The sequence below is a fragment of the Melanotaenia boesemani genome, chromosome 6, assembly GCF_017639745.1.
Source record: "Melanotaenia boesemani isolate fMelBoe1 chromosome 6, fMelBoe1.pri, whole genome shotgun sequence".
NCBI classification, from domain to species: Eukaryota; Metazoa; Chordata; class Actinopteri; order Atheriniformes; family Melanotaeniidae; genus Melanotaenia; species Melanotaenia boesemani.
Window position 1 is genome coordinate 20677754 of NC_055687.1, and position 22465 is coordinate 20700218.

The 22465-nt window shown below is 37.8% G+C and overlaps 1 protein-coding gene across 1 annotated transcript; it reads left to right on the forward strand.

Annotated features, from left to right (window-relative positions):
- Positions 1-739: 739 nt before the first annotated feature.
- pde11al (phosphodiesterase 11a, like) lies at positions 740-14884 on the forward strand. The gene is made up of 20 exons (XM_041986798.1): positions 740-1741; positions 2484-2642; positions 3835-3924; positions 4195-4335; positions 4446-4510; positions 4678-4798; positions 4942-5017; positions 5101-5168; positions 5259-5351; positions 6081-6131; positions 6302-6448; positions 6548-6655; positions 8393-8502; positions 8600-8690; positions 10400-10500; positions 10700-10777; positions 10865-10928; positions 13228-13302; positions 13468-13551; positions 13674-14884. The coding sequence occupies exons 1-20, from the start codon at positions 968-970 to the stop codon at positions 13998-14000; spliced, it is 2823 nt and encodes a 940-aa protein (XP_041842732.1). The 5' UTR covers positions 740-967; the 3' UTR covers positions 14001-14884.
- Positions 14885-22465: the final 7581 nt, after the last annotated feature.

Here is a 22465-nt window from a genome sequence, read left to right on the forward strand (position 1 = left end):
CTGAAGGAGTTCATCGAGACATTTGAGAGCTGAGAACTAAAGAATGAATGTAAAACCTGTGGACTTGCTCTTTAAAGATCTAGAGAATATTAGATTAATTTCATGTTTCCAAAGATTGAAAAACACATTTAAAAACCACAGCGGTGCAGGGAGTGTGTGGGTGTTGCATGAATGTGAGATTGGCTGTGAGATATAACACAAGTGTGTTTTGTGTCCACAAAATTTGTTTTTGTTGTTTGTTTTTAAATTCAAAATCTGGATGCAAACCATACATGACAGGGATGTTTCTCCAGTTGCATGCAACTCTGTGGCAAATATTTGTCTTTTTATATTCCTTCTCTATCTATTCAGTCACATTCTGGGAGTCAAGTGCCCCTATCTATCTATCTATCTATCTATCTATCTATCTATCTATCTATCTATCTATCTATCTATCTATCTATCTATCTATCTATCTATCGTTTAACATTCTGCTCGCGTGTTTTAAATGTTGAGTAAATGAAACATCACACTGATTCTGTATTTTATTAAAGCCCTGAACTGACTGTCTCTGGTGGCACAGAAAGAAGAGAGAGAGTGAAGAGCCTGTCGTGTATTTATTTATTTATTTATTTTCCTTTTTTCAGTTTCTAGGAAGAATATATAGGCGCCGCGTTTTCCCACACCTCTGCATAGTATTCCTCAGAAATCCACCAGAGGCAGCTCGGGCTATCGTTTGACTGACAGCTGTAGCTCCTCTCACAGTCGTCATCAGTTCGAAAGTGAATCAATCTGACCATTACTGCTCCCAGCATTTCAGAGAAGAGTTTACAATGGACTGTAACAAATTAGGAATGGATACATGTATATATTTTTGAGAACCTCACTTTTCGAGAAGCTCGTTTCCTGCCACCTCACTCCGACATCTACTCGCCTCCAACTATTGTTCTATTGGATTTGAGATTGGTCCTTGCAACCAGCCTTCACTATGACTACATTTGACTTCTCGGACGTTGAGGCGTTTTTAGATTGCCACCCAGATCTTTTTGAGGAGTATCTTGTTCGGAGAGCCAAATGTGATCAGGTGAGCAGGTGGCTGAAGGAGCATCAGCCGTCGAAAGTGTCCACAGTGGAGGAGAAGCGGGGCGCTGCCATGGACCCGCTCTGGCCCACCAGCACTGACGGGCTCCGACGCAGATCGTCTCACATGGAACTGCGGCGGAACTTCGCCCGCTCCAAAGCCCACACTGCGCACCGCACATACGACGAGCATGTGAGCTTAAGTGAACACGAGTCTCAGTCAAGTATGAGGCGCCGTGCGCTCCTGCGTAAAGCCAGTTCGCTGCCGCCGACCACCGCGCACATCTTGAGCGCCCTGCTTGAGTCCAGAGTCAACGTGCCTCAGTACGCATCCAGTGCCATAGACTACAAATACAGACTGAGAGAAACCAATGAGAGGGAGTTCTTCTTAGAGTTAGTGAAGGATATATCTAATGATTTGGATCTGACCAACCTGAGTTATAAAATTCTGATCAACGTGTGCATCCTGGTAGATGCAGATAGATGTTCGCTTTTCCTCGTCGAGGGACCCGCTCACAAAAGGACACTGGTGTCCAAATTCTTTGATGTGCACTCAGGCACCACAGTCAGACCATCATCCAGCACTCTGAACTCCAATGAAGTGCAAGTACCATGGGGGAAGGGCATCATTGGATATGTGGCAGAGCATGGAGAGACTGTAAATATCTCAAACGCATATGAGGTAATGCGCTATAAATTTCACACCATTGCCAAACTTATTTCAGATATTTGGCATATTTAAACTAATTTAATAAATATGTACTTAATATAAATTATTCACCTAAAGCATAACATTATTGTTTGAAGTGACCTTCGGTCACATTTCCACACGAAAAGTTTCTAAAGCAAAGAAAGAAAAAAAAAAAAAGGGGGGGGGGGGGGGGGGGGGGGGGGGTTGGTCTAAATCATGAATAAATAATTATAGAGAATAATAACTATCTCGTTAAGCAGTAAGTTTCTTTGTAGTCCCACCCTTCAGAGCTACAACTCAATCTATAGGAATTACCAAAAAAGGAGGAAAGAAAACGTTACCATTCTTTCAGGTTCCCCCCGCCAGATCTTGTCTTGCGCAACACATCATTATCTCATGGCCCTGGGCTGCTGGGTTGGCTGAGGCAACATGATGATGTGGATCCCCCTGCGGACTATTACTGCAATATAAGCTATAGATATATAGTAGATATGTGCCAGCAATGGGGTATTATCGTTTCCCCATATATAGTTTTTAAAAATAAATAAATAAATAAAATAAAATAAAAAGAATCTCAGCTTTAATATTGCGCCAGGCATCATAGGTGACAAAGATGCGTAAAACCTAGACGTTGTGGACATGTGGTTATGGTTGTGCCAGTGTGGCGTATAAATGTGGCCTTAAATGTGGGATAATCACTGCCTAACATGTGTTTATGTGGCAACAATTTCAGGACCATCGCTTCAGTGATGAGATAGACAAGTTAACTGGTTATAAGACTCAGACCATCCTCTGCATGGCCATCTGCAACAGTGATGGAGAAATCATTGGTGTTGTGCAAGCAATTAATAAAAATCCAATGGGTACCCCTTTTACTGAGGACGATGAAAAGGTACAGTTATTGTTATTATTGTTTTTAATTTTATTTATTTTTTATTTTTTTTAGAAAAACAAATACACACAAACGCAAACAAAAATTTACCATGTGTATTTTTGGGGTTTGTGCCATTGAGGGCATTTTAGAAATTGTGTTGGATTGGAGTATTGTATGTACCCACTACAATCACAGCAAATACCGAGACTCACAGTAACATTTAACACACCAGAGCCAACTGAGATGTTTGCACTCTAAATCTTCTTAATGGCTGTAGAGAGGAGCAAAGTGTTCCCTTTAAAGAGAAATAACGTAAAAATGAAGAGAAGAGGTCAACCTTTTACTCAAGCACAGCACATTTAATATGTCTGGCTGTGCAACACACTTAGGGGACATGGTTTAAGCTGATGCACTCTTGTTTGTTCCCTGAGCTACCCAGATAAAATGGACCTCTACAATGTGCATGTGTTATAGCTTTATATTTGGTTCCACAGCTTCAAATATAATTTAATGATCTCTCTTTGGGGATGATCAATATTATATTGCACATTTTAGGAATTTGAATGGTGCTGGCTTCTTATTTAGATGAGAAGTCAGGCAACCAAAAGCTAAAATCGCTCATCTGTCTAACCATGGGTAAACAAATTAGAAAATAAAACCATAAATCTAGGGGGATTCTTGCATTTTGGTAGATTGTAATATTTTGCAGTTCAGCTGCATCTAGTTGCTGCAGTTTGCAGGTTGTCCACTAGGTGGCAGAAAAAAAGTTGTGGAAGATTATTTATCTGGATATTATTGATCTGTTTATTAGAAAAATGCAGTTTCTTGTAATTTTAAAAGTTAACATGGTTTTTTGCACACACACACACACACACACACATTCACATTATATATATATATATATATATATATATATATATATTCAAAGTAGAAATTTTTGCAAAGTCACAATCTGCCAGCTTATCTCCATATTTTAGGACCCCCCAATGTCTCACTCTTTCTCTAAATCAATACTTCATTAACAGGAAATCTGTCTGAGAGAAATTTGTGCTGAGAGATGGCTGACTCCATCATGACTTTCTCCTCACATCACCACTATCCTTTTCTTTTTCCGACTCAGTTTTATGCCCTCTAATTTAACCAAGAAATATCCATTATTTGTATATTTTTTATACATGGTATCATTGCTTATTTTTGCTCTTTTCCTCAGGTTCTACAGATGTACCTGCCGTTCTGCGGAATATCAATTTCCAATGCCAAGCTGTTTTCAGAGTCTCGCAAGGAGTATGAGAGGAGTAGGGTGAGATGTTGTAAATTATTCTTTTTGCTTCATCTTTGCATGTGTCAGGTTATATGTTTAATTAAGCACATAGTCTTACTAAATATTTTGCACATCACAAGTACAGTTACTGTTAACACATCAGCCTAGCTTACTAGCTATTTTTAGTCAGCGTAATGGAAACCTAGTTTAAACCTATTAAGTTACAACTGAAAGCTATGACAACACAATGTAAATGTACACTGTTTGTTTAATGAAGATAAGTCAGAGTGTTAATTCTTGTTGTCACAGGCTTTGTTAGAGGTGGTCAATGACCTTTTTGAAGAGCAGACTGACCTGGAGAAGATTGTCAGGAAGATCATGCAGCGAGCGCTGACACTGCTGCAGTGTGAACGCTGTTCTGTTCTTCTTTTAGAGGACATTGATTCACCTGTGAGATCTTTTCTTTTGTAGCTTATTAAAACTCTCCTGGATGCTCAGATGTGTAACAACAGCTATCCACATTTTATTGATATGATACCTTTTAATTTAACTTTCACTAGGTTGTGAAGTTCTCCAAAACATTTGAGCTCATGTCTCCCCTGTGCAACATGGACCGAGATATCAGGTAGAGGATAGGATGCTGGAACATAAATTCAAACCGCGTAGTTAATTAATATGCATAAATTTGATGACTGGTTATGTTAAAATCATAGAAGGTTTCCTCTGATTTACTTCCAGTGTTAACAGTATATTGTTTTCCCTTTCTTTCATTTCTTTATTTCTCCATGTCAGCATGGAGAAGTTATCCTGCTCAGACTGGCTGATCAATAACAGCATTGCTGAGTTGGTGGCTTCCACAGGACTGCCTGTTAACATCAGTGACGTGTGTCAGGACCCACGCTTTGATGCTGAGGTGTGGACATAGTGGTGTGATTACCAGATCCATGGGAGTTTAAACTTTTATTTAAAACTCATTGAAAAATACATATTTTAACCACTGTAAAAATGTATTACTAACCCAGACAGGTTTTATGATTCTGTCTGCTCCATTTAAAGGCAGACCAGGCCTCAGGCTTTCACATCAGATCTGTGTTATGTGTCCCTATATGGAATCGAACTCATCAGATAATTGGTAGGTTGGCCAGAATTAGTGGAGTTTATCTTACTGGAGGTCTGTTTCTGTTGCAATCAAGGATTTATGTGTTTTTGCTGCAGGGGTGGCGCAAATTCTGAACCGCCTGGACAGGAAGACGTTCAATGATGCAGATCAGAGACTGTTTGAGGTCAGGTGTTTAAGATTTGTACTATCACAAAACTTTGTGTTCACTGGCATTTGTTGCACTAACTATTATGGTCATGTTCTTTGAGTGCAGGCATTTGTCATATTCTGTGGGCTTGGAATCAACAATACTATGATGTACAATCAAGTTAAGAAGACATGGGCCAAACAGTCTGTAGCACTTGATGTAAGCATATTCATCGGTCCAAATGTCCTAATTCTCTTTTTACCTGTCTCTCAGTCACAGTAGAGGACATGAAATATTCAACATGACTTTTCATCTTTTACCAAAATCTTTTAATTGTCCTATTCTTCCTTTATATGGCAAGCAGTATTCTAAAAATGATTGGAAAGAAAATTATAATAAGAATCCCAAATAAAACTTTCTAATGCTACTCTTAACAGAGGATCTCATATTTATTAGCATCTCCCACTATGTTCCGTAACACTGGCCACTATCTAACCTGCGCAGCCACATTATCCTCAGAAAACATGACTCTGCTTCTCTACAAATTAATATTTCAGCTTCTTTCAATAATTCATAATAATAATATGTGCCAGTGTGCTCATCACTCATCAAAGGGAACATACTCCGCTTTATTTCTGTCACAAAGTCTTTTCTGATTCTTTAATCACTTAGAGACCCCCCCCTTTCTTTTGTTTTGTTTTTAGTGTTCGGTGACCCACAACCTTGCAAAAAATAGGTCTTAGAAGCAAAGATATACTTTCTTTGACCTGATTCAGCCAGAACACAAATTAGATTGGTGGAAGAGACTTGGAAACTTATTATCTGCAGAGCTGAATCTCTTTTTGAGATATGGTCTTACCTAGCTCAGACAATCCCCTTACAGTTTTACATCAGCACTAGAATCATTCCTGTGAATCTCACTACTTTACATGATTTTTGCTTCTTCAGATGCTGTCTTACCATGCCACCTGCTCCAAAGTAGAAGTTGACAGACTTAAGGTAATCCTCAAACTGAAACTGTAGGATACTATTACATACATGCTATTATGGCTATATGAATTTTGCTGGTGGTCAAGGATGAAATATAATTGGAAACCTAAGTGCTGATTGACCTTCTACCATCCTTCCCTGGCACTGTGTGACTGATAGCTCTGTCCTTTTCTCCCAAGGCTGCCAAGATCCCCCTGAGCGGTGAGCTAGGCATTGATGAGTTCCACTTCAATGACTTCTCCTTGGACAATGACGCCATGATCACGGCTTCACTCAGGATGTTTCTGGAACTTGGTGTGGTCCAAAAGTTTAAAATTGATTATGAGGTGAGGCTCTGTGATCTGTCTTGCAAGTTGTGTCCTTACAAGTCAGGTGATTTTAAAAGATGACACGTGAATCCCACCTGTATGTTTGTCTCCTTGTAGGTTTTGTGTCGCTGGCTTCTGACTGTGAGGAAAAACTATCGAACTGTGGTGTATCATAACTGGAGGCATGCTTTCAATGTGTCACAGTGCATGTTCGTTATGATCACGGTAAGCTTCAAGGCTAATCAAGTAAACTTACATTACTTTGTTAGCTTTTTATTAAAGTTGGCAGACTGAAACAAATTATTACAGTGTCATGAAAAAAGTTGGAACCTGAGTAATTTTGTGAGTATAAGATTAACTGCTCTTCCAAGGCATGCCGATAGCCCGTAAAACATGATTAATTTGAACATTTTAAGATACACAGTGCATTGTTTATGTTTAGATTAGCTTAAAAAGACCGGAGAGCCATGCAAAAGTTTGGGCTTAGTTTTATCAATTAACTGTTGATTATTGATGGCGCAAAATATTAATTATCTAAGGAGCTTCAAATTTTGTGCTGGGCTTCTTTTTGTTATTGGTAATTTAAATGAAAGAAAAAATTGTGTCAGCTTAATCCTTTTTCATGCAGTTTTGTGCAAATGTCTAGAGCCACTTATTTCTTTATATTTTCCTTCAAAAGTGCCAGATTTTCTTGTAATCTTTTGAAGTTGTTTCGACTAACAGTTCTTCAGACTCTCTGAAGATAATTAATAATAAGAGTTTTGCTTTGGACATTAATTGCTTTTTCTCTCATTTAATTTCAACAACAGACAACTTAGTAAATAACCCATTTTTAACTGTGATTTCAGGAACTTTAAAACTGAGTCTGTCACAATGACACATGATTTATCTCTTTTGTCGCATGTATTTAAAAGAAACCACTGCTTGTTTGAAATACATAAAGTTTTCATTTTTATACCAACAAGGTGGTTCCCAAAGAACTGTCAGCTGGAAACCTAACTTATCCTGGCATGGTGAGCAATGTGTTGCTAAAAAGTGTAAGTTGGACAAGGACAGGGGAAAACGTAAGCGGTAGGCCTGAAAAACTAACTACACCAGATGAAATAGTATCTAAACTGATGTCCATAAGAAAAAAGAGACAAGACCTGACAAAGGACCTGAGAGATGCAAATGACCCCTCAGCTAATCCATCTTCTGTTTACTGAATCCTCATCAGAAATGGTCTTAATGGAAGAGTGGCTGTCAAGAAGCCAGTTTTAAGAAAGAGAAAGAGCTAGTGAAAAGGCTGAAGTATGCCAATACACAGGCTTCTGGTAAGAAGGACCTCTCAGAGACAGATCAGAATCAACCAGGATTTTAATTACAAGTTTAGAGAATAACCAACAGCTTACGATGGAGACAAAAGAGGTAACAAACTTGCAAGTACAGAACACAGCTAGGTGAGTCGGAGCCGGGAGTGGGGAAGAAGGAAGGTCCAGCATAGCTGATACAAGGTCTGACAAAAAGTGAGTGTGGAGCTGGGGTATATGAAGCTGGGTTGTGAATTGACTGCTGGTGAGTTCATTCAGAGAATGACTATGGTGATGCTATTAACCTATATACTTTTTTTCCATTTACCTTTGCGCATGTTTCACTGAATTGACCTGTTTGATATTTTCCTGGAGTAAATGAATGGTGGCCCTTTTGCACAGCACTTGTATCTATCATGACACATCACCAAGGCACTTGTGTAAATGTGATCTGGTAGAGGCGTAACATCTATCCTATCCTATCCTATCCTATCCTATCCTATCCTATCCTATCCTATCCCATCCTATCTTTTTAATCAATAGATGTATTGAATTAAACTAATACATTAATAAAATAATTTGCACAAATGAAAATGGACTGAATAAATAGAAAATGTTTCTTGTGGTTGATTCCTTTACTTGGCTTGATGACCATCAGCTTTGCTTTGTGCAGACAGCAAGTTTCCAGGATGTCCTGTCAGACGCAGAGATATTGGCACTGATGGTCGGTTGTTTGTGCCATGACTTGGACCACCGAGGCACCAACAATGCATTTCAAGCCAAGTATATATATATATATATATCAAAGAGACCAGCTTTATAACATAGAGGTTACAGAGTGGATAGATATATTTTTGTCTCTGCTCTGTTATTCCTGCAGGACAGGCTCTGCTCTGGCTCTGCTGTATGGAACATCAGCCACCCTGGAGCATCATCACTTCAACCATGCTGTCATGATCCTGCAGAGTGAGGTCAGGCCAATAATTGTGGTTGTAATGCTTAAGAGTTGCAAGTCAAAAAGTAAATACAAAAGTTTAAAGTTAGTTTTTAGGGATATGTAAAAAGTTTTTTTTCTAACATTCTGCCAGTCTGAAAGAAAAACATGCATTATTGGGGCACTGTACTAATTTTAAGGTAGTATTTTGTTTATTCAATCTGGCAGTATTTTTGAGATTAGTATAACTTTTTGGAAAGAAAGAATGATACCATGATGAAACGAACAAAAACTCAAACATTCAATACTTATTAACAAAGATTATGATCAAGAGATTTTTACATTTTTTGTGAACTTACACCAAAATTCTCTTAAATACAACTAGATCTAACCCAGCTTTGATGTAGTTAAATATCAGTATGAAATTTATTTCATATGCTATTTTTTGCTGCTGAAACAGCATTGCATATACAGATATAACTGGACATTATCACCAGAGAACATTTAATAAGTATATTTGTCCACATAGTAGTACCATAGTAGTGTCAGAACCCATGATTATAAGTTGGGATTGTAAGTTGTAAGATAGTGATAGTGAGTTTGGTTTCTGTCAGGTTGTGCTCACATGACATGACAGGAATTGAAAATAATTAAAACTAAAATAAGGAAACCACAGCAAAGAGATTTTTCTGAATGTCTAACCATGGATTTTATAGCATACAGACACCAATTTACACCATTTGATTCCTAACTTCTGACCACTGGCCTGTGAAAGTGCAGTAGAAAAGTAATGAATGTGTTGTATGAAGATCTGTGGATTAGTTTCTTCCACCTTACTTTACTTTTTCCATAGAAATGCTTGTGGCAAAATTAACAGTAGTGAGATTTGAAAATAGGCTTAATGAATCACACAAAAACACATAAAAGACTTGAACGATGCTGTGCTGACAATTTAAACTTATGCCGCATCTCTGTACGGAGCCTTACTGCTTTAAAGTTTCACTACTGATTAAAGGCAGATATCCATTCACAATATACTAGAAACTTACTTTTGACTTTTTTTTTAAACATCTGTGCTGCTTTGCAAACTAAAAAACATATTTGCAGTTGGTTAAGGTTGGAACATCTGGATGTCTCTGTGCTGGACAAATGTGAAGATTAGCTGAATCTGGAGGCATATTAAATAAAAGAGGAAATAAGGTGAAAATATTTATTAAAATCTTAAAGTATTGCAAATTATATATCTTCCTCAATGGACCAACTAAATCAGCTAAAAAAATGAGAAAGAAAGAAAACATTTTGAAAAACAATGACATAAAACCGCAATAAAAAGCAGCAGATTTTCTACAACTACTTTTCTATCCTTTTAAATTGATTCATCATTGTACTGAGACCACTGGGCTTGCATAAAGCCAATGACATGCAGTTTCAGCCTTGGAACAATGCTATGCATAAACTGCTGACAGGCAACATCAGTAACCACTAGTTTCATCAGGAGGGGGTGCTTTGTCTCAGGTGTAGATCAGTTTGATCACTAGCAGTGTTCTGTATTGATTTTTTAAGCAGAGGACAGAGAAAGTCCATACACACTGCTAATTAAAATTGCAAATGGGAGCTTCATTTGACATTGAGCAATGACTTTACCAATGCAGTGGGCTTAAAGGGACATTTTAGCCCCTTTTTATAATCATGGCCTTCTTTGATGTGTATACTTATACTGTGTACTATTGTGTTTTTCTTTTGCAGGGCCACAATATCTTTGCAAACCTAAGCTCTAAAGAGTACAGCAACATGATGCAACTATTGAAACAGGCAATTCTCTCCACAGACCTCACTTTGCACTTTGAGTAAGTGGCATTTCTCTAGTTTAAGAATAGTAAAACATAGATCATTGTTGTACAGATTGTTGAATAAATCTTTGCAAGTAATTAGAAGAGTTAATGTTTGTATCTCCTATATCAGAAATATAGTGTTCAAGAAGCAGTTTTTCTGGTTTCCTGTCCACCATAACATTTTCAGTGTGCTTGACTGTCTCTGAATCAAAAGGCGCAGAACCAAATTCTTTGAGCATGTTCTGTCTGGAGAATTCAGCTGGACAGATGAAGGACACAGAGAAGTTCTCAGGTTTCAACATTTGTCCTGAATAAAATAAATCTGTTCAACTGCGAAAAGCAAAATGGAAGTAGTACTGAGCTTTCTTATCATTGACAGGTCTATGCTGATGACAGCATGTGATCTGGGAGCTGTCACTCGTCCATGGAAGATATCCAAGCAGGTTTGAACCATGATTACTATTGTCAGACTGTAGTTATGGTTATACATTTAAACCACAAAGTTCAGCTACTTTCCAACAAAGCATGATGGGTTTATCTAAGTGTAGCTTCAGGCATCCAGGTCATGGTAAATATATGAACTTAAATAAAGGCAACTGTACTTTTATTTTGTGGTTCTTGAAGATGCTTTACCTCTCATCCAAAACCTGTGTCCTTAAACTGTTTTGGTCACAAGGTCAAATGTATAAATGGCTGTGAAAGAGTAGAGAGAAGAATCAAGAAGAACCTTGTAGGTGCTAGGATTGTGATATTTGTGACCAAGAGATGTTTTTCAGTTTAAATATATGGCTTCCTTGATTTTCTCCAAACACAACATCCCGGTACATTTAAAACCAAACAGCACCCTTAGATAGAAATTGGTTAACCCAAAGGACAAAATACCCAAATGCAAGCTGAATGGCAGGGTGCAGTGGAGTGCTCAGACTTCTGTATAGGAGAGACTGAACAACCACTTCGTAAACACATGGCTCAACACAGGAGACCCAGCTCTACAGGTCAAGATTCAGAGGTTCATCTGCAGTAATGTTCTTATACAATACAAATGGTTTGGGAAAGGTATTAAGAAAGCCCTCTAAGTTAAAATGGAAAATCCATCTCTGAATACAGGAGGTGGCCTCAGACATCCCCTTTGTATCACTTTTCCAGCACCTACAATGCAACCTTGAAACTAACCAATTTCACAACTATTCACACGTTGGACTTTGTGACCAAAGCCACTTTGGTCACACAGGTAAACAATTCACATTCAACAATGAGCTAAATGACCCACAGACTGGTCAGTTGAGTCAGTGACACTACATGACCTTGATATAAAAAAGCTGAAACTCCCACTTAACTGGTTAGAACTGAAGAAGGCTTTCAGACGAGGTGTGAAACATATTCAAGAACCAAGAAACACAAGTCCAATTGCCTTTACTGAAAAGCTTGGGATATGCATGTTCTTCGGTGTGGTCATGAAGGACGTTTGTATTCATGCTCCATAGTTAATGCATGTAGTGCAGTGTTTCCCAGTCCAAGTCCTCGGGACCCCCTGCCCTGCATGTTTTAGATGTAACCCTATTTTAACACCTGAATTAAATGAATGGCTCGTTAACAGGCTGCAAAGAACTGGATGAGAAAGTTCATTCATTTGAATCAGGTGTGTTGGAGAAGGAACACATCTAAGACATGCAAGGCAGGGGGTCCCGAGGACCTGGATTGGGAAACACTGGTGTAGTGTGTTCTTGTAATATACCCATTTCTTTTGATTAAGAGGTAAAGATTGTTGTATTTTTTTTTTCTTTATTTTAGCTGAAAAACAGCAAAATGACATTAATTTTCTGTCAATTAGAAGAAGAAAAGGTTTCTTTGTTAGGATATATCCCCTCTAAGTCCCTTTGTGTGGGCAACAGAGGTAGAACCCCTAAAGCTCTACAAAAACTTCAATTAGGTTAGTTTAGTTTGCCAGAAGTCACCCAGTAAAGCCCAGTTGGTTGGGTAATCCACTTAGCTCACTAATCTACTTGGACACAGAGAAGCGTTGGATTTATTTGCAAAGCTTAAAGTTGCTTCCATCCCAGTCCACGTTTATGCTATTTTGCCCACTGGGCAAAAACAAACAATACAAAACTAAGAAACACAAGAAGAAAAAAATCAAACAAACAACAAAAACACATCAATATTTTACAAAACCCAACAACAAAACACAAAATGACACTTAGAGTAACACAACAGTGAAAAACAAACAAACAAAGAAAAAAAAAAACACCACAAATCTCTGATTCAATAAATCAGTACAAAACTGATAATGTTGAATGAAAATCCAGATCAATAAAAAATCTAAATGTAATAAAAAAAACACAACAATTCACCAAAATCTGTTTATGGGTTTTGTGTTGTAAAGTATTTTAGTTGTATCTGTTTATTTTCTAAAGTGTTGTTGAAATATTGTTGAAATTTTATCTTTGTTTTTGCTTTTTAATATCACTATGTGTTGTTTAGTTTTAGGTCTTAGTAGTTATTTAGTCTAATGTTGTGTTTTGCACATCAGAGCACTTGTTTTCTGAACATTAGCAATGCAGAGTTTGTAGTCAGCATGACCCCTGTTCAGAACAGCATGTAATTAGAACAACACCAAAACTAAAAAAAGAAAATTAAATCAAATTTATTCTGTGTAGCCACCCTTTTGCCAGTTATAATATCACAATTATGCTTTATATATGAGTAAAATAATTAAGTAGTGATTGTTCATTGATATCACAGGTTGCAGAGCTGGTGACGAGTGAATTCTTTGAACAAGGGGACAGAGAGAGGTCTGAACTTAAGTTAACCCCGGCAGTAAGTAATAAAGATTTCTGTCTTTCCTGTCACTGGTATATCCTTTTTCACACTCAGTTAACATCATGCCAGAAGGAAAAATTATTTCTTTAATCCCAGGCATTTGTCAAATTATTATGATGAAAGTTTTGGTCATGGATGACAGAGGTTATCATCTCCCTTCAGGCCATCTTTGACCGGAATCGCAAAGATGAACTACCTGCCTTACAGCTAGAATGGATTGATGGGATCTGTAAACCCCTGTATCAGGTAGTTAATCCCAGATGACTAAAACTGCGTGTTTAGGGCTCATTTTGAGAAACAAACAAACAGTAATAAAATCATCATTTGGGGTTTTGGAGACTATCTTTACTCTGCTGTGTGTCTCCCAGGCACTGCTGAAGCTCAACAGGAAGTTACAGCCAATGGTGGATGGGATAGATGCCAATCGACAGAAGTGGCAGGAACTCTGTTTATCATACCAGCAGACACGCAGAGCCTCAGGGTCCATCCAGAGCACAGAATCAGGTCAGAATACTGAGTTCTGTGCCAATGAAGAAAGCAGTGAACGATTGGAGTGCACGGACCGAGTGAAGCCAGTTGAAAACATCCCATTTGGGTCAAAGTCTGAGTGCAGTGAGGATCTGAGACGCAGAGCAAACAAAGAGTCCTGTGATGATGCATCAGCAACACCTGGAAACATAACAGGAAGGAAGTAAAGAAGGTTTTAAAGCAGGGAAGTGTTATGTAGGTTGATCCACTGAATGGCACACATGGGACTCTTAAAATGCCCTGTGATTTTCTAACGCTGGCACTAGGAAAATGAAATGCTGGTCTAATCAGTTGAGCCTATGGCTTCTCCCAAGCATCACTGTGTTCAACTCAGGAGTGGGGTGAAATCCCATCGGTTAAACTCTATTCAAAGGGTATTGTTCCCATGTGTATGTATACATCTGAAAGTGTTTTATCTTTAAGACAAAACGACTGCTGAGACCAAAGAGGGCCATTTACTAATGTGATGTTTTTATTGGGACAGTCTCAAAAATCACAAGCCCATTGGAATGCCTTTAAAAAACGAAAGGAATCACTGTGACGTGTCACGTAAATTACCGTTATGAATGTAGACTGGAGCATTATCTTGTTCCTGAATGTTTAAAGACAGGCTGTCTTACCTTCGTTACAGATATTTTGGCTGCATGGTATTATTTTTGGTGTTTGTTAAATAAGTTGTCAGTCAACTCGTTCTGTGAACTGCATGTATGTCATATCAATAGTATATCGTGCCATGCTTTGACAGAAAAAAAAAAGGGGGGGGGGGGGGGGTTGAGTGTATTAAGATTTTGTAGTAACTTAATTCAAAACCTCTGGCCTGTTTGTGTGTGAGTATGTGTTTGAGTGTGTGTGCCATTACCTATAAATGTCTTGAAAATTCATTACCATTTTCTCACTTCATTGTGCTCATGTAAACTTACAGAATATTTTTGTAAAATACAATATTATTTCCACCCATCTGAGTTAAACACATTTTTTCCTTGTTTGTTCAGTTTAAATCAGATCTAATTCTGCTTCTCTGCTCTTTAAAGTACCATTAAGTAAATTCAAAGATTTTCATGGGAACCTGTTATATATATGAAACAACAATAGCTTAAAATATATGAAGAGTGAGATCTGTGTGTATGGACTTACGGAGTTGGATTATTAAACATTTTTAGTTGCCCTTATTATTAAATAATGTTAAATATTTTTTTTATTAATTTTTATTTTCAGGATTTTTGGGGCTGGTCTGAAATTAGGACTTATTACAGCAAGAGGGGATTTAGGAAGCCAAAAGGAGCCCCTGCCCCTAACACAATAGGATATTAGTCTCAAAAAAGCCAACCAAGCTAGATAAGTATTTGAAGGTTAACTGCCTTGAACATGAAAATACCCTGGATGTTGAAATCTCCTGAACTAATCACAATAAAGGAAAAATAATAATATGACGTATAACTAAATTATTTTTATAAGGTTAAGTTGAAATGTGGCATTGCAGTTGTCCAAGTAGCTGGCACCAACTCAGAGAATCAGATTTAAGCTCAGTGGATTGAAGGGCTAAATTGATAATGTTAATAATCATAGTGGATTACTTGTGTCAAGACACAGTGCCACACCAAGAAGGTAGAGGGCAACTCAGAGACCCAGAGTCATAGGCATTACTTTGACCATCGGATGCTTAGTGGATTATTTATGTTTTTTCTAGAGCCATGATTATGAGGGTTGAGGATCATCTTCAAGATCTTGTTCTGAGCTGTGACTAATATGCATTACTTACAGTTAATTATAGCTGAAATGCAATTCTGATAAGTTAAAGCTGGAAAGTACCCTAAATATTTAATAACTGCAGTGTGAATTGGTGATTTCACATTTAAGCAATTTGTTTCTATTCAAATATGCACCATTTAGGTTTGTCTCATTAACAAGGTTCATTTAACCTGGTCTAAGATCTGTCCATTAGCATCCTCAGCAGAAACTCTCCCTCAAAGCAAAGAATGCTGCTCATTTTTTAAAATGATTTTTAAACTAATTTCATTTACTTGAATGTTTGGGTGGTTCATAACACATATTTCTACAATGTGATAAACTTACAAAGCACATTTATTTCAGCTTTATTCAGACTTTAAAACTCCTCATGTGCTGTAACTCTAATGGGTAATGTTAGCCAAGCCTCATGTTGTGAGTGATGAATAATTTTATTGTTTACTATTTCAGCAGCATGAATACATCCATGAGTTTTTCTTACTCTGTGTAAGAAGAAAGACTTGGCTATGACTTCAGAAGGTTGTTCAATATTGTGTAAGTACAGATTGTGAAACCACCTTTTCAAAATTAGGAATATGTTTATATGGAATACATTTGTTTGCTGGTGCATGTTGATTATGTTAAAACTGCATGTTTGAAGATGACATGAACATTTTGATGCCTTCAACTGCCCTAAGAGATTTGCTTTGCATGCAAGTTCTGCAATGGACATACTACTCTGTGTTGTACTTACTTTGTTGTTGCGGCACTGTTGTTGATTAGAACAAATGTAACTTTCTATTTTCCAAGACAGACTTTACCAACATTATATGTTAATTGTTTTTCATGCAAAATAAAGTCTTGCAGATGAGAAAAAGATGTTGAAAGGTGGTAAGTTTTTAAATAAATTGCTGTTCCATGGAAACTAATGATTTGTTATTGCATTTGTTTAAAAAAACAGCCACTTTTACCAATATATAAAAATCTATCAAGTTTGGTGTTTCAAAACATACCTATAAAATCTAAGTTAATCAGGCAAGTAGTGACATCTCTCCTCATCGATTGCCTCAAGGCACCAACTCCAAATATATTTCAACTTGAATAGATTTTCGTTCGAAAAGTTTGAACTTTTTTCATAATACTTAAAGACAGATTTGTTACACAAACCATTAAGTAGCTAAATGAACCACTAATCAGTGTGATGGTGGTCCTCCTCTTATTGATAATGATTTCACAATATCTGTATATAGATGGGCTGCACTGTGGTGTGGAGGCCACTGCCTCACAGCAAGAAGGTCGCTGGTTCGAGTCTCGGTTGGGGGGAGGTTCAAACAGTGGACTCTCTGTGTGGAGTTTACTTGTTCTCCCCTTGTATGTCTGGGTTCTGTCTGGGTACACTGGCTTCCTCCCACTGTCCAAACACATGCATGTTAGGTTATTAGGTCACTAAATTCTCACTATGAGTGCTAATTCCTGGGATAGGCTCCAGCTTCTCCACAACCCTGAACTGGACTAAGCAGTATAGAAAATGGATGGATCTATATAGATATCAGGCCTTACAGATTGTGTTTACAGCTGTGACTGAGTTTTGAAGGTTGATTGGTGGCAATAGGTCAGCAGGTTAACTTGAGTCACGTGCATATTGTTTTGATTCACTACTATTGTTTTTTTTTTATTGTAATTTCTGGGTGATAATTTTATTTAACAGACAATTATGCTGTGTTACAGTAGCACAACTTAACAACTCAGTGCTTCTGACTCCTTTTGATGGCACAGTGATATGTATTATGTACATTCCTGGAGCTGACATTGCCCAGAAGCGTCCCAAGGCTGGCAGTATGCAAGATGTATGCTGAATTAGCTGTCTGGGGATGCCTCAGTGAGAAAATCTGTCAAAGTTAAGAAGTGGGGCTTTAAAATATATTAGTCTGTTTTACTTAATTGTTCCCAGTTTGACTTTTTTTTTTTTTTTTTTTTGGTTGACTGGACTTTTGATCACTTAACTGATACCAGTACCCAGTCTTTTCTCAAAGTAAATTTTTATTTTCTAAAAGTTTTCTCATTGTAATGCACTTTGGATGCACTTTTAGCATTAACCCTTTAGGCGCCAGAGTTTTTAAGTTTTTAAGGGATACCATAAATGTAATGTTGATGTTTATGATGGCAGGAAAGTTACTCGTCTAATGTTGTATTGTGGCATCACACCACACATGTCGCTTCATGTATGTTGTTATTATGGATGGATGTACCGTAATTTCCAAGAGAAGTATCACTTTCACTGTTGCTAGAAGACCAATTGTCACCCTTAAGAGGCAAAATTTCCCCTCCATAATCAGAGATGGCTTGCTGTGAAAGTACTTCAACAGCAAAAGAAAAAAAAGCGTTGAGATATGTTACGTGTGATTCAGTCTGCGTCACCGACTATTCATACTCCATCTTCGGCTCCGTATGATGTCTTTCAAAGGCATTTTCCTCATAAAATTTGAATTGACCCCCTCCCTTGCATTCTTCGCGTCCCCCACCCTGCCATCTAGCAGTGGAAAGTAGTAAGCCTGGTGCTTGTTGCAATTTTCCAACTTTGGCATTTAGAGGGTTAAAATGAATAAGTATAATACACAATTTTTTTTTTCTATAAGAGTTTTGACACAAAGGGAGAGCCAATCAGTATTCCAATTGATTTTAGAGGTAACACAAATTTTATTTGCTTTTTTTTATATATATATACCAAGATACTGCTTTAGATGATAATCAACTGCTCTTCTCTTTTACTTCTAACTATGGTCCAAAATAACTCAAGATGGCCACAGCCAAATGTTAAACTCCAGACTTTAAAGACTCACTAAAACTTTGGCAGATTTTCTAGTTAATGTGCCCTTACTGACAGTTAATTTGGCATCCGCTTGATTCCTGTACAGTGTAATAAATTTCAAATGTCTTCAACTTAGAAACGGAAGTACAAAAGCTGCCTTAAAACTGTGAACAGACTCAACCCTCAGATTAGCATGTTTTCAACTTGAAGAGGAAGTTTTACAAGATGATTGACTTATTGCTTTGCTCTGCCTTGTGGGAGTGGGTTGCTCTTGGGCTCCTAGGGCCCTGGGCCTTGCGCTCTGTCCATCTCTGGGGGTCAGCACCTTTGTGTCTTTGTGCTGCTGATGTTTTTGTTGATGTGACTGATTTTTTTTTCTACAGCTTGTCTGTCTTTTTATAGGTGATTCTGTTGATTGTTAGTTTAGTTTTCTTAAAGATGTTGCAGGTGTTTTTTTTTTTCCTTACAGGTTTTTTTCTGCTAAGATTGAACAGCTGATGCTGTTACCTTATATCTGGTGTATCCTTATCTTTTCTCTTTTTTTCTCTCTGTCTTTTGTTGTTGTGTCTCCATTCTCTTTTACCTCTTTCATTTTATTTTGCTTGTCTACTTTCTTCTTTCTCATGCTAGCTATCTGTGTATCGACATGCTCTCACCGAGGTGCCTGATATTTCCAATAGTAAACATTACAGCATTCTTATCTCATTGGTCACATTAGTTCAGCACTACATTGAAAAAAATATAAACTGGATTAAAGAATAGACACTTGCAAAACCAGGCATTAATCAGGAGAAACGTAATGTGTTTTTTAATTAATTTTTATTTTATTTTTCGTAGCTACGGGGAAAGTCTCCAAGATCAACCTGTCAGTCCTGATCGACGGATTGGCGACCACTGGTCTAGTACAAGGACATTTACAAAAGTCTTTTGGGACTAGTGGGTGGTGGAGTAGGGTTTTTGTGGATTGGACTTCTTTTTCTACAGATGTCATCAAATCCCATCAGATTAATATCTAGGGATTTAGGAGGCAGAAGGATATCACAGACTCTTTGTTGAGCTTTTTGTGTCCTTTCTAAATAGTTTTTGCAAGGTTAACTGCAGCCCTGCTGGGGCAGACTGGTTGGGGAGTGCATGGTTAATAGAAACATTTAGGTAGGCAATAAGTGTCAAAGTAGTGTCCAAGTGTAACTTAAAATGGAGATTTTTCCAGCTGAACATTGCATTGCATAACACTGCATGTTACTCACTTCACCTGTCAGTGGTCATAATATTATTGCTGATCTGATTCATTTTTATTAGCTAATACACATAAAAGGCTAATTGGCACTTTTCAAAGCATCTAATCATGTAATTAAAAAGACTAGTAGCTGGAAAAAGTTGTGACCTAATAGTCATGCCATAGTTAAATACACTGACAAAGCAACAAAATACAGCATCAGCCTCAGAGAGAACACAGTGTAGAGAGAATTCTTACATATTCATAGTCTCTTTTGAAATCTGTTATTCATCTGTAGAGAATGTTTGATGTTGATTTTAATAAGGCAGTGAGGTGAGGCAACAGTAGCAGCAGTTACATGTAAAACTCAGAGCAGTTCGACGAGCATGCAGCCGCCAGCTGCCGAGCCATAGTCAGAGCTGGGCCTTAATCTATAATTTAACATGGATTGAGTTTATTCTCCTCAGGGTTGATGATCAGGGGAGAACCGGAGGGAGAGAGGAGGGAGAGCCTTCCAACCTAATTTTTGATACAGGGCCTTGCTCTGCCATGGTCTTTGATCTCTCTCCAGCTGCCTATTTCTCTTCTCTGTTGTTTTTTTCTGTTTCATCTCCCTCACATGCAGAAATGGAGTCTTTCATTCCTATTCACGTTGACATACTGTACTATAGGTAGAGGAGCACAAAAAAATTGCACATCATGGGTGAAAAACAAACACCCTGAAGAAACCTGCCTAAAGTTTAATAACCTTTTTATACACCTAGTTTCCCTGAGTCATTACTTATAAGGCAGGCTGAGAATAGAAACCAAACAACACTATATCCTCTGAGAATGAATAACAATTAGACTTATAAATACTGTGAAAGTAAAGATAATCACAGCATTGAGATTGCTCTTTTCTGCTGCTTTGTAAATCTACGGGAAATGTCCTACATCCGTTTTTAGAAACTTGATTGCCCTAGTGTGAAGTAGACTATAAATATTAATACATACTCTCAGTTGTAATGCTAACATAGAAATAACTTTGTTCATCTCATGATAATTTATTTCAAAATGTGCATTTATTTCTCATAATGCAACATACAACAATCCTTGTAGGTTTTGAGCAGAATGGACTGGCATGTCTTAGTCTGACCATTTCAATATTTAACAGCTCTTCAGCAAAGTTTGAACACAGAAGAGTTTCAATGCAGCCAACAGTAAGCTTTGGTGCAGCTGGAAAGTGTCTGAGTTTTGAATAACTCTAAAGCAACTGGAATAATTTTTTTTGTTTACATCCCTGCTAAGATATTCTGCTTCTAGCAGATGATTTCACTACAGAGCCATGCTATTTTCAACACTTGAAGAATATGATTTGACATTGTCTTGCTGAAAGAAGCAAGCCCTTCCCTGAAAAAGAGGTTATTTGGACTAAAGCATATGCTGAACCAAAATCTGCATATATTTTTCAACATTATTAAATCCTTTATAGAAATTCATTCTTCTGAAAATAAAGTATAAATATGCTCAACGAATGCCTCAGTATCCAAGTTACTTAGCACTTACTAAGCTAGGGCTACATGATCCAGTTTAATTTAAACAGGAGGCTAACAAGGTTGCTAGTTGATTTTAAAGTAAGCTGCAGTATAAAAATCTGAAAAATATAGTCTCTAGCCAGTCTTATTTTGTATGGGAAGATGTAAGAATGAAGAAAAAGGGACATTTTCCAACTTTGTGTAAAGAGGAAGGAAACAGTTCAAGTCCCAGTGTCAGCAGCCCTGATATCTCCAAACATGAAGCTAACCACACAGGACATTGTTGTCAGCAGTGTCGGGGTTGTTACTCTAAAAAGTTATTAGTTACTAGTTGATCATTACTTCTGTAAATTGTAATGAAATCAGTTTACTCATTACTGCATTTGAAAAGTAACGCTACTTATTATTTTACCATTTCTTAATTCACCGTGTAGACATGGACAAACATCTTAGCCGAATCTTCACTGCCTGTCTGCATAGCATTTACTGTATATTACAAACAAAATGGCTTTAAAACCACAAGAGCAACATCCCTGTCTAGGGGAGGAAATGGGCACACTTGTCTTATAATCATTTTATGAAGTATTTTTCTAAACCTGGGCAATTCAATAATCGACAGGGGGTGCATGTCTCCTACAATGAACCCTCCAACTAGCTTGTTAATTTCTGTCTTACTGGCTGTTGTGCTCCAGGAAATGTTAAAAAAAAGCTGTGCTTGTTTAGGTGGGTCGGCTGCTGATGGACTCCTTCCACTGACCGGCGAGCAGGATCTTTCGCCATAAGTTTGGACTGAAACTGGACTGAACTGAAAATAATGCAAATATCACCACTGACCAAAAGCCTGTACCTCCGAATCTCCAGCTTCATTTTTCTTTCTCCTTGGTTGGCAACTAACAATCAGCTAGGTCAGGGGTGCCCAAGTTCGGTCCTCGAGATCTACCATCCTGCAACTTTTAGATGCAACCCTTCTCCAACACACCTGAATCAAATGACTGGCTCGTTACCAGGCCTCAGCAGAGCTGAACAACATGCAGATGATGTCTGATTCAAGCGTGTTGGAGAAGGGTTGCATCTAAAAGTTGCAGGATGGTAGATCTCGAGGACCGAATTTGGGCACCCCTGAGCTACGTCATGCAAATCGATCTCTATGGCAACATGCCCAGACTAGCACACACACACAGGCGACAGCATGCGAGCACTACTTAAAACAGATCAGAATTTTACGCATAGGCAAACACACTGGAGTGTTACTGTAATTCAGTAAAGTAATTTCGTTACCGATATTTTAAGTGTAACACATTACCTTACTTCATTACCCAAAAAAGTAATATCGTTACTGTAACGTGTTACTCCCAACACTTGTTGACA